At 39.4% G+C, this 13,378-nt stretch overlaps 1 protein-coding gene across 1 annotated transcript in view; it reads right to left on the reverse strand.

Annotated features, from left to right (window-relative positions):
• The window catches only part of LOC114324586 (uncharacterized), a 237,691-nt gene that overhangs the window by 103,284 nt on the left and 121,029 nt on the right, over positions 1-13,378 (reverse strand). Inside the window, exon 2 of the mRNA XM_028272452.2 lies at positions 4,428-4,896. Within this exon, the coding sequence (XP_028128253.2) occupies positions 4,428-4,896 (469 nt within the window). The remainder of the gene's footprint in view (positions 1-4,427; positions 4,897-13,378) is intronic.

Below are 13,378 nucleotides of genomic sequence, written 5' to 3' on the forward strand. Positions count from 1 at the left end.
GTCGCCATTTTGAATGACCGCCATTTTTGTAAAAGGCAAAATTTGAGATGGCCTCATATCTAAATATGAACCTTTATATATGTGTACTATATATGTAGTCCAAATTATATGCTTGTATCATTAAATGTGCAATTATCTCACATATCGGCCGCACTACAGGGCTCGAGTGACTATTGCCAAACGGCAACAAATTTGAAAAACAAATTGGAGCATTATTTTCTTATTTATTCTTAATATCACACACGATGGGAAATTAAAATCATTAAAAAATAATCTCTGAAATTTATAGTTTTGTAGGTTCTATTGGCTACTGGTCAGAATTTCTATGAATGAAATAATCAAGAAAATGCAATTATGCATTCCTAGCATTAAAAGAGAGAAATGCATAAAGTGATTTCTCTAGAACGAAATCATAATTTTTCTGATTTGTAATTAGTGTAAGCATTGCAGTGTCCGTAATTATTATCTGAAAGTACCTTTATTTTAATTAAAAAGTGAATAGATCATCGAGTGTACCAAATTGACATACTTCAGTGAATTACGTGTTTATAAGGACTATTTATTCTATTCTTAAAAGATTAATGAAATTTAGTATTTAATCTGTTCACATTTAAACAAGACATGTTGTTCACTTAATGGGGTAGGCGCAAAATCTTGGTCAAATGCTATTTAAATGCATTAATTGTTTTCGAATTCTGAGAAAAGTATTATATATTTTTGAAAAATTTAAACGCAGAACTAAAAATTTCATTATTACCGAGAGCCGAAAGTCCCTTACAATAAACAAAAAGTTTCGTTTGAATGAGATATTTAAAATTAAAAATCACACTAAATTTTCTCTTTTTTTTTTTCAACCCTGTAACTTAATAAAATAAGCATTATAGAAGTTTTCAGGGACTTTGGGACATCGGTAATATTGTAATCTCTCATTCTGCCAAAAAAATTTTCAAAAATACTTATGGGTGGTTCGCCAAAATAAGCGGCATATTGTGCAACTCGCTTTTTTCTTAAGTCCTTTAGATACTGTGTTTCAAATTGTGTTGCCAAAGTTAAGTTATACAATAGATGAATGTACGCCACTTAACATTAATTTAGAAAAAATATTTTTAGAAGCATTTCTTGCAATTTTAATGTCAAAATATCAACTCCGAGGCTGTAACCCATCTTATTTTTTGATCTGTTTTATAGTATTACACACTGAAATGTTACAAAAGTGCAGATTATTTTATCAATAATTAATTAAAAACCCAATGTAATTTAAAACTGTCACATTAATACCTTTCATTTTTAAAATTAAACCATGAAAATTTACTACTAAAAACTGTAACCAACTTTGTGCATCAACACCGAGGCCTCATGAAAATATATGAAAATTTAGGTAAAACTGCACTATACTGTATGGCAGGGAGCTTGACAAGAGAGGAACGCTTCAGTCTAACCGAAATTATTGTGGAAGAAAGTGGACGAGCATAATATCGTTAAGCGATAGAAAATTTTTCAAGGTGTCTTAAGCTAAGCGTATTTTTTTATACAGTCAACACCGAAGCCTTCATAAAAGCTTAATTTTGCTAATTTTTTAATATGTTTTTCTTCTAAGTATGCGCTATAAAGTTTTTTTGACACACGATGAATAAAGCAGAATTACTTTTAATATTTATAGAAAGTAGAATTAAAAATGTATGAAATCATCAACACCGAAGCAATCAACTCCGAAGTACAGTCGTGCCTCGGAGTTGACGAACGTGCCTCGGAGTTGTTGAAAGTGTGTGAGTGGTCATTCTTAAACTAAAAAAATACAATTTAAATTTAGTCTGATATAGGAAAAGGGTTACTGGGTAAGCTCTCAAGATGTTTCGGTCAGTTTGGTAATTACGACGTAAGGAATACTGGAGTACGACGGAAAAATGAAGGCGAAAGCCCCCAAAATCGTTAAATAAAGATTTAATGAAAGAAAGTCATATTTTATGCAGCTATGCTTAATGTAGGCACATTATGTGAAAACATTGAGCTCATGTGTGGAAGCGGATAACAAATCATTATGTTGACATGGAGAAAATGGAGAAAAGACAGAATAATATATAGAAAGGAAATACCAAGATTGTGTTCAAAAGCAGATTAGATTTTTGAAGTTTAACGAATAAGACACGGCTACATATTGGAAAGTTTTGTCAACAGGAAGGCCGGTCAACTCCGACTCGGACTCAAGACCTTTCGATCTCTAACCGAATGTTATACCAAATACGCTACGCAGTGGCGACGCGTGACTTTTTCTAAAGTGTTACCAAAACCAGATATTAAATATATACCAGATATATTATATATTATCTATATAAATAATGTATTTTATAAATATTTTTATATATACAGTTTTCCCATACATCAAAGTTTGTTTGACTAGACACCGTGAATTTTCAGCTTGCTATTAATCAACTTTTTTTTGGTACGCGCGATCCAGGTCTATTATAAAAATAGATGAAATAGAATTAAAAAATTAAAAATTTAAGAAATTATATAAAGTATCTACAAACTAAAAACATATTTGTTGTTTTTAGGTAAAATATGTATTATATCACCTTTATACTTTATTAAAAAATCCAAATTGTATAATTAGTATACTAATCAGTACATTCATTTGTCATTTTTAGCCTAAAATATTAAATAATTTTTATTTTATTGATTATACACTACAATGTACTGTATAATCAATATTATTATATGTCATATTATAATAATGTTGTTGTTAATTAATATATTTCGACAAGTAATTAAAATCGATTAATATGATTTATATAGGATAAAAAGGTATAGATATATTATCTGTATAATAAGCAAGTACAGTTATAAACTAATAATTAATAATGCATATTATGGAATAATCGAATCCAAAGGGCCGGTACGGTTAACTAATCGGAGTTTAATCGAGAAAATACCGGCTCTAAGAATAACAGACTTCATAAATGGAATTATAATTATTACCTATAATTATAATAATAATTAAAATTGCATTTATTAAGTCTGATATTCTTACGGTCGGTATTTTCTGTCCCGATAGACACCGGCCCTACCTAGCGTCACCAAATTAAAATTTGGTAACACCAATACGCGGTATCAGAGCCATCGTCCCCGCAAAATTTTCAGAGACGATCCAGTCAAAGATCCTACTATCGTTGCCACTCACAGAAGTGGTAAACGGCGCGGCGCACGGTAAGGGCACACTATAATAAATATGAAACCTCTTATACTGTGGTAAGGGCGTATTATAATAACGTGCAACCGATTTTGCATAAACTCGCTGATATTTTCGTGCGTCTAGTTGGCTATTTTACTGAATTAGGTAGATACTATTAACAAATATTTCTATTTTTAAAAAATATTAATGGAATTATTTCATAGTAGTCATAAAATATTAATTTACAAATTTTAACTGTTACCAATGGTAACAATGGTTACATGGACGCTTCGCCAGTGACGCTACGAGGACTGTGTCTGTATCGGTTCGGACGTACCTAATGATAATTCACGGTAACAAACAGAGAAGCTGAAGTATAATAAATTTTAATATACAATAAAATGTTTTAATAATACTCATCTTACTCCTGAGGAAGACAAATCCAAAGACACAAAAATTATAATAAATATATTTACTAAAAACAGTAATATATTCTTTTCAAAAACTCTACCATGAAGTAAAAACCACTTCTATGTAATTGGTATATTTATTAAAATCTAAAAAATCCCAATGGATTGAATAAAGTGTGTCCAATTCAGAACTTTTTCAGACCTATCGGTCCATCATCAGTGAATTTGAATACTTGCTAAATAGCCCCAGAACCAAACAATGGTTGAATTTATAATTCGATCTACATTATTTAAAAGTAATATTAAACAGGCTAAACGCCGATGTTACAAGATATAACGTCCGGGAACATGGTGAAATCCTACCAGGAAACTTAAGCAACCATCTTAGGCCAACGCTGACTATAAAGTGACTTTATAAAATGACGTTAATTTTTCTACAAAATAACCACGTTTTCAGACGGTTTTTCGCAAATAACTCAAGAAGTAAGTATTTGGCCGAAAAAAAAATCTCATCAAAAATATAGTACGTAAAAAAGTGAAAAACATGGTGTATATATTAGGACACTATACCTAGTAGAAGCAGAGTTATAGCTAATGAAAAATAGGTTCATATTCGTCAAATACCAAATAGAATATTTTAACGTACCGTAACAGTATACCGTTTAATCATTCGACATAATTGTAAAGGTCACACGTAACTCCATTTAAAAGTCATTTTTACAAATAAATATAACGCGTTTTAAGTTTTTTTTGACCTGGCATCTTTTCCTGCCATTAAGGCCTTCGGTTATGATTTTGACGGATCACATTATGTAATAACAAAAAATGTAAAATAAATTAAAACTTACTCATTTTCGTAAGAAGCAGCCGGGTAAGAATCATCTCCATAATTTGTATCGTCCTTGTGAGCAAATTCCGAATAATGATCTATTTCAGGATAACCGTGACCATGATCATGGCCGTGACCATAGTCATGACTATGATGATCAATTTCATGACCATGACCATGGTGGTGGGGATGTTCGTCATAAACCTCAACATGAGGTTTATGATGATGGTATCCTCCAGCTACTTGATGGATGTGGGCAATTTGATGTTTGTGGATGTGATGCTTGGCGCCATACGGCGTGTATTCACATAATTTAAATAAGTGATGTAAGGCTGGGAAGAGGAAGAGCAGGACTTTCACGATTAGCTTTTTTGCTGTCACTACGCCCAACATTGAAGGCAGGAAGAAGATCACATTGACTGCTAGAAGCTTGATTACAACTAATATGGCCAAGAGAGCATATAGCAGTCGGTCTGTGATGTACTTTTCTGAAAAAAAAAACAATTTATATTACTAAATATGTATACAAATATTTAAATTATATTTATCATATATTAAACAAACTTTCGAAAAAATTATCTACTGTTACAGAATATCAATTATTTTTCTACATCTTAAATATTAATTAAATCTGTCTAGCCAAAAGTTAGCCAAAGTTAGCCTAAGTTAGCCAAAAGTTTTTCCTGGAATACAGCTTCCAATCTGGAAACAGATACAAAACAAAAATAGTCGAGGAAATGAAACTGAAAAAATGGCAAAACCTCGCAATTTTATCGTCCAGAATCGATTTGTACAAAAATTTGGGATTAAGCTCATTACATCCTCGAGTTTATTTTCTATATTGAGCCGTTGTACGCTTTTGGTTTCTTAAGGGTGAAAACTACCCCTAATTGTAAAAAAATATAAAATAACATTTTAAACTTTAATATTGTCAACATTTGGTTCTTATTAGTTACATAATGATTGTTTTATGTTTTAAGATATAATATCATAATATTTCAACCCTTACAACCACCCTTGTTGGAGCTATATATAAAAAAATTGATTGACTTATCCTAAAAGAATAATTACGGCTTGCATCGATTTATATAAAAATTTTGGATTAGGATCATCTCACCCTGTACTTCATATTCTATATCATGCTCAACGGCGTTGATTATTTTTAGGGGTGTAAATTGTCAAAAATTATATAAAAACATTGTAAACTTTAATATGGGTAAAATTTGGTTTTGATTGATGATTGTTTTATGCTAAAGGATATAATATCATAATATTTCAACCCTTAAAAACCACCCTTAATAACATTGCAATTTTTATAAATAGATAATTTAATACATCTAGGAATACAGAAAAAAAAGTAGAATTAAAGAATTACAAAAACATTTATTTACACAAAAATACGAATTTACAAATATGTACAAATACCTAGTATAGTATAGTTGATCCAAAAGATGGCATAACCCAGACATCCAAAGTGAAAGTTATCCTTCAACACCAAATTGTTCTATATGGTCCACACAATGTCCAAAAAAAGTCACACCATTTTGAGCGTCGGGTTTGGGGGGGAGAGGGGGGAGAAATCGGTAAATTCATAGTTTTTAAAGTTTTTCGCCAATATTTCTAAAACTATGCGGTTTAGCATGAACAACCTTCCATACAAAATTGTTCTACATTAAATTTGAAATAAAAAGGGCCCTATGCATTATCTTTCTAAAATGAATGGTTCCAAAGTTACGGAGGTAGTATAGTATAACTGGTCCAAAAAAAGGCCTAATACAAACATCCGAAGTAAAAGTTTTCCTCCAACACCAAAATGTTCTACATGGTCCACATATTGTTCAGTAAAAAGTTACACCATTTTGAGCGTCCGGTTTGGGAGGGAGATGGGGGAGAAGCCGGTAAATTAGTAGTTTACTTTCGTTCGAAAGTTTTTCGTCAATATTTCTAAAACTATGCTTTAGCGTAAACAATGTTATATACAAAAATGTTCTACATGAAATTTAAAACAAAAAATGTTCTATACATAATTGTCATAAAATCAACGGTTCCAGAGTTACGGAGGGTGAAACGTCGAAGTTCTCGATACTTTTTATATTGTTTGGGCAATATTTATGATATAATTATACCAAAAACCCAGACATCCAAAGTGAAAGTTATCCTCCAACACCAAATTGTTCTATATGGTCCACATAATGTTCAGAAAAAAGTCACACCATTTTGAGCGTCGGGTTTGGGGGGGGGGGGAGGGGGAAGAAATCGGTTAATATAAAAAGTCTCGAAAACCTCCACATTTCACCCTCAAAAATCAGTAGTCTCTCGGTAGCCGCACAACACACACACATTCCCACAAAATTTTCGTCCACCTGATGTGGACTTCCTGGCAATTGACGTGCACATCCCCAACAACGAAACCCTCACGATAGTCTCTTACTACAAACACCCGGGTCAACCACTCAACAGGCATTTGCTAGAGTACTTTTCGAGGCTCGGCAAGGCTGTGTTGATGGGTGACCTAAATTGTAGACATACACAGTTTGGTGATCACCATCAAAACCCAGAAGGCATCCGCCTCACGGATTATCTACTAGACCTTCCCATTTCAAGAATCACCAACACTGAATTCACGTTTTTGAACGCCAATGGGGCCTCTATTATCGACCACATCCTAGTTACTAGTAACATTCTGGATCGGTTCGGGGATAGATGCCACATAGGCGATTCGATAACGTCAGACCACGTACCTCTTCTTGTCGACACCGACATTCTCACTCCAAAACAACCAAACCCTCCAAGATCTATAAGAGACTATCGTCACGCTAACTGGACTGAATTCCAAAACTTCATCACACAAAATCTCCCAATGTTAGGCGAACTCGATACTAACGATAGTATCGACACCAGTGCAACCAATATCGAGAACCTCATCACTGAGGCGATCACGCACGCAATTCCACTCAAACAAATAACTTATACATCACCGGCACTTCCACAATACATCATTGCCAAAATTCAACAAAAACGACGTCTTCTACGTCAATACAAGGCCAACAGAAACCCACTAATCAAAACAGAGTACAACCGAATCTGTGCCAGGATAAAGAGGGAGATATCTGTCCTAACGGCTCGCCGGTGGGAAGAGACTACCTCAAAACTGGACTACAGAGACGGAGGTAAATTCTGGCAAAAATTCAAAGTCCTAACAAAACAAAAATTATCTCAACCATCTCATCTGTTGGTCAACAATCACATAGTCAATTCCCCAGAAGGGAAAGCCGAAGCATTCAAAAATTCGCTTCAAAACAATTTTCAAACGCCAGATAACCCGAACTTTGATCGCATATTTAAATTCAACACAGAATACATTGTAAATGTTACTCTCAACCACCACATTCCAGTCTATGATCCTATCATGGACCCCCTCACAGACAGGGAAACGGAGAGCTTTTGCCAAATCGGCAAAAATAGCGCTCCCGGACCTGATGGCATCAACCGAAGGTGCCTCAAAAAACTTCCAGAGAGTATCATCCCTCTTCTAACTAAAATATTCAATGCATGTCTCAAAAACAGCCATTTTCCTACTCCTTGGAAAGTGGCCAACACCATCATGCTTTTGAAAAAAGGCAAACCCCCAACCGACGTGGAATCCTACAGACCAATTTCATTAATCAATACTCTGGGTAAAGTTCTTGAGCTAATCCTAAAGGAGAGGCTCAATAACTTTCTCGAAAACCACAATATCATACCAAAATTCCAATATGGATTCCAGTCAGGTAAATCTACCAAACATGCATTAATAGATTTCACTACCAAAGTCACTCAAACCATCAACGATGGTTCTATCGCCATAGCCACATTTCTGGATGTGCAGAAGGCTTTCGACCAGGTCTGGCACGACGGGCTTGTTCGGAAACTTCTGGACATCGGGCTTCCATTGCAATTTACCAAAATTGTACACTCCTACCTCCACAACCGTACTGTCAGAGTGAAAATATGCGATCAAAAGTCCACCCCCTTCACTCCACAAGCTGGAGTTCCCCAGGGTTCAGTCCTAGCGCCGCTGTTGTACATCATCTACAACAGCGACATCACTAACCAAAATATCCCAGGTGCTCGGCTGTTTCTCTATGCAGACGACACGACTCTGCTCTCAACTACCTCTCGATACAACCCAAGACTCCTCTTCAGAAGAGCACAGGCTCTGTTGGACGGTGTCGGCGAATGGTGTTGTAAGTGGAGAGTCACGCTCAACGCGAACAAAACAACAACAATTGTGTTTCGCGCCCCTACTGTGTCAAATAGAATCATTCGCAATGAAGACGACCAATATCCTCTGAGTCTGTTGGGAGAAAGGCTTGTTGTTAGCCCGACTGTGAACTATTTGGGAGTACTGTTTACCAGGACTCTCAACTGGGACGCAGATCTAAAGGCAACTTTAGATAGGGTAAGGAACAGGGCCAGACTTCTCAACGCTCTCTCGGGAAAAATTGGCAAGACACACAAGAAGACTCTCATTCACACTTACAAGACCTTTATTCGACCCGTCATGGAGTACAAATCATGTATCTACTCTCTTTGCTCAAGACAAAAACAAGAGAGGTTGTTGAGGACGGAGCGCAGAGTCTTGCGTAGATGTAACTATGAGCACTGGCGATATCCCTCAAACGAAATCCATAACATCTCGAACATCCCCAAAATCACCGAGAGAATAAACTCTCTGAACAGGAACTTCACAATCAAAGTAATCAACGGCCCCCCTTCCGACACACAAGAATCTCTCAAATGTTCCTGTTCATCTTCCGGCCACGTACTCTACCGAAAGCCCAAACGCAAAAAGATTCACGTACCGTCCGCTCTAATGCAAACATGCATTGACGAACTCCCGGTAGAGTACGAAAACATCCTTGAGGCTACCCCGTTAGCCTTCCGTACCCACCTCTAAATTTCCTCTTCCTTACCCCGAACAGGGAGAAGTTGGTTTTTTGCGGTTTCCCAACTTCATTGCACAATTATACCTGTTCGTCCCAAGAAAATAGCCGCAACTATTTTCTCCACTCGAACGCTCACTGTCCACGCTGCGCTCAAAGCCACCTCCTGACCGCCGACGAGGGACGCAGGTTCGCCTGTCGTTGTACAATGGTTTCTAGGGAGCTTGGTCGAAAGCAAAGCACGGACAGTACACGTAAATGTCTATGGAACCAACACCAATCCATCAAACTTTCTTCTCTGTTGACTTCTGGCCTTCTGGACAACACCGTCTGGCATAACCCAGGATCCAAGAACACCAGGACACGGCGCTTGCCCCGGTGTGGTTTTCGGACTGTTTGCTTTGCTGCCAACACAATACATTCACCTCAAACCCTGAAGAGGACAAAATCCTAAACGGGGAAGCACATTGAACGCATTTCTTCTAAACATTATCTAGACAAGCAAATCAAACAATGTGGCATGGCGGTAGCCGCCGAAGAGACAAGACGTGCAGAGTGCGGACGAGCAGCAGCAGCAGCGCAACAAGTCGAGGAGAGGGAAGTGCTTTGGTGTAACGTACTTCTTAGTACGGCTGTGAATGTAAGCACAGCAACACTAGAGCGCTCGCTCTCGCTAGACGCGAAGACGTGGAAGCAGAGGCAAAAGCCAACCTCTTGGATGTGGTGAAACTCAGGAAGTTTGATTTCATTGAATTTTCTGAGACATTGCAAACAAGGGTTGGAAAGCAGAATAAGCAATAGCGGGCTCGACGTGAGCCCGCTACGGGATACTCTCTGTGCCTCCGTTAGGAATGGGTACAGTTTAAAACACTGTGCCTCGACACTGCAAGGTGTAGTTATTTAGAATACATCTTGCAGCCCCGGCCCCTAAGGTCAGAGAGTTGAGAAAATCAAGAGGATCCCGTACCTAGTTCTGTCTAGGTACGAGAACTACCGCGCTGTTGTGCAGGGAGCCAACCCTGAAGTCGATGTGGTGTCGGGCCAATCGGCTGAAAAAAAGGCTTCTTCTAAAAGTTAGGTTACCGCTCCCAACCAAAGATGACACGAGTCAGATCTCGGTCACCCCCCAGATCCAAGGCGCTTTCCCCGCCAAGATATGCAGACTCTAAAGAGTCCCTCCTGTTACAGCACCCTGAAGAGAGCAGCGATGACCACTCGAGCGACCAGGAAGATGGAAAAGACGGTTTTACGATCCAAAATCGTAGAACAAGAAAAAAGAAAAAGAAGTCAAAAGGCAAGGACTCCACGCAGAACGTCGAGACCACCGAGAACGTCACCGAAGCCACCCAGGAAGTCGAGGATTCCCAGAACATCGAGGCCACCCAGGAAGTCGAGGACATGGACGAAGACGTCCCAGGCGCCGAAGGCGGGGGCACTACCAAACGTCAGCGGGTTGAAGAGGATGCCGCCAGCGAAGACGAGCTGACAAGGGCCAACGAAGAAATCAACCGACTCAGAACCCTGATGAAAGAATTTGCAGCAAACGTTGATGCAAACAACAAAAAATATGAAGAGGTGATCGCACAACAGAAGGCAGAGATCAAAGAGCTGAATACGGAGATTCGACGAATGAGCGAAAAGATGGATGCCAGATTCGACGAGTTGATAGCTCTCCAGAAACAACTCGCAAAGAAACCGGAGAAGAAAAACCCCGAAAAGACGGACAAAAAACCACCAGTAGAGCAGCCTGCCACCAAAAAGATGACCACCGAGCAGACTCGACCACCCAGCCAGAAGGCTACCACCTCGACGAAGGAGGCGTCCACCCAACAGAGGAAAAAGAGAAAGGAAGAGTTTCCACCCCTGGTGACACTAACCGACGAGGAAGACGCCACATGGACGTCCAACCAAGAAAAAGCCATGAAACTAGCTCCCCAGGTACAGCTACCCCTCCCCGAAGAACCAGTTCCATCCACGAGCACAGATAGGGACGCGCTTGCCGCTTCCAGTCAAACTGATACAGTGTCAATGGAAACAAACCAAAACGAAGAAGACGCCGAAGAAGCCGTGTTACCTGAAAACCAGGTAACACCATACAGAAAACCGCCTGTAATTAAGTTACAGAGTGTCAGCGAGACAGGGGCTATTCTTACCATAGCCCAGGGCAAAGGCATCATCACCACAAACAAAATCTCCAGAAGTGGCAGAGAGACGCTCATCCAGGCTAAAAGCCCGGATGACTACAGAAAGATGACAAGGATAGTGGAGGAATATGCAGAAGCATACGCCGCCAAAGAGAAAAAGAGGCTACAATGGATAGCCTTTCCACTCGACGAAGACAGGAAACCAAAATTAGTGTTACGAGGATTGCCCACGAATACCACCGAGAAGGCAATCCAAGAAGACATGGCAAACCAATATGGAATAACCTGCCACACAGCACGTAACATGTCTACGAGAGTAGGGAAAAGGAGGCCACTACCCATGTTTGTCATGACACTGGATCAGGAAGACGTGGAAAAAGCAAAGCGGGTAACGAACCTGTGCCACATGAAAGTTGTGGTAGAGGACCTACACAAGGCAGCAGGACCGACGCAGTGCTTCAACTGCCAAGGGTACCATCACGCCCAGAACTCGTGTCACAAGGACCCGAGATGTGTGAAGTGCGGCGAAGAACACCACTCAAAGCAGTGCCAGAGAGCCAGAGAAGTCAAGGCAACGTGTGCCAACTGCAATGGGAGCCACCCAGCCAACTACAGAGGATGTCCTAGGTGCCCAACCTGGGGGAGGCCTCCACCACAGAGGTCACAACAGCGACCACCACCAAACCGAAGACAGCAGGCAACCGGGGTATCCTACGCGCAAGCCACGCAGGGAGACCAACCAGCGCAGAACAACACACCGTCCAACCGACCAACCCTCCCAGACGAAGAGTACCTAGTCAGGATGGTCACAAACATCGTGACTAAGGTAGTCCAAGAGGTGATACTCAGCACCAGGCAGGCACAGAACTAATGGCAGAGAGGGGATACTTGAGGATAGGCTCCTGGAACCCGGGCGGCATAACCACAAATCAGAACATACTAGATGAACTCGCCAACAGATACGAGATGGACATCGTAGCAATTCAGGAAACAAAACTGACCAACAACTTCAACCTAAAGTTTCCTGGATACGACGTATATAGGAACGACCTCACTAGAAGATCAGGAGGAACGGCCATCCTAGTAAAGAAGGGTATTAGACACACCAGTTACACTACTCCACCACTGGTCAACATGGAAGCCACAACAATAGAAGTTAACATGAGGCAAGGCGCAATAAGGATCACATCAGCCTACGTAAGACCACAAGACCCTTTAATGGACGATGACCTAGATGCGTTCCTAAACATCGCCGAACCATCCATCATAATAGGAGACCTGAATGCAAGATCCCCCAACTGGAACGACAGAGCTACGAACAGGAATGGACGACTACTAAACAGATACATAGAAAACAACGAAGACACAATGGCAATGGGCCCAGAAGAACCTACCCACTACCCAGGAAACGCACTTCCGACACACATCGACTTAGTTGTAGCCAAAAACCTAGGACTGCAATCAGAATTAATCACGCTGGACGAAGGATCAACTGACCACCACCCCATCCTATTAGAAATCGGAACATGGGAAGAGACAAACCCGCCAAAAAGAACAAAAAAGAAAATAAAGTGGACTAACTACAAAAGGTTAGTAAGTGAAGGAATAAACATAGTGCCAGTAATAAACAATCCAGAAGAAATAGAAGGAAAAGTCCTAGAGTTCGAAAATATCATCCAAGAGGCAATTAGAAACAGCACAACAGAGGAAGATGTCGAGATATTCATGGGAAGGTTCAAAGATATACCACAAGAAACACAAGAGTTGATAAGGGAAAAAAATAGAGCAAAGAAAACAGCAAAAAGAACAAGAAACAGAGTAGATAAATCCTGGGCAAATATTTTAAATAGGGAGGTCCAAACGGCCCTAAAACTCCACCGTAGCGAAAAATGGGACAACTT

Source organism: Diabrotica virgifera, chromosome 6, assembly GCF_917563875.1.
Source record: "Diabrotica virgifera virgifera chromosome 6, PGI_DIABVI_V3a".
Classification (NCBI taxonomy): domain Eukaryota; kingdom Metazoa; phylum Arthropoda; class Insecta; order Coleoptera; family Chrysomelidae; genus Diabrotica; species Diabrotica virgifera.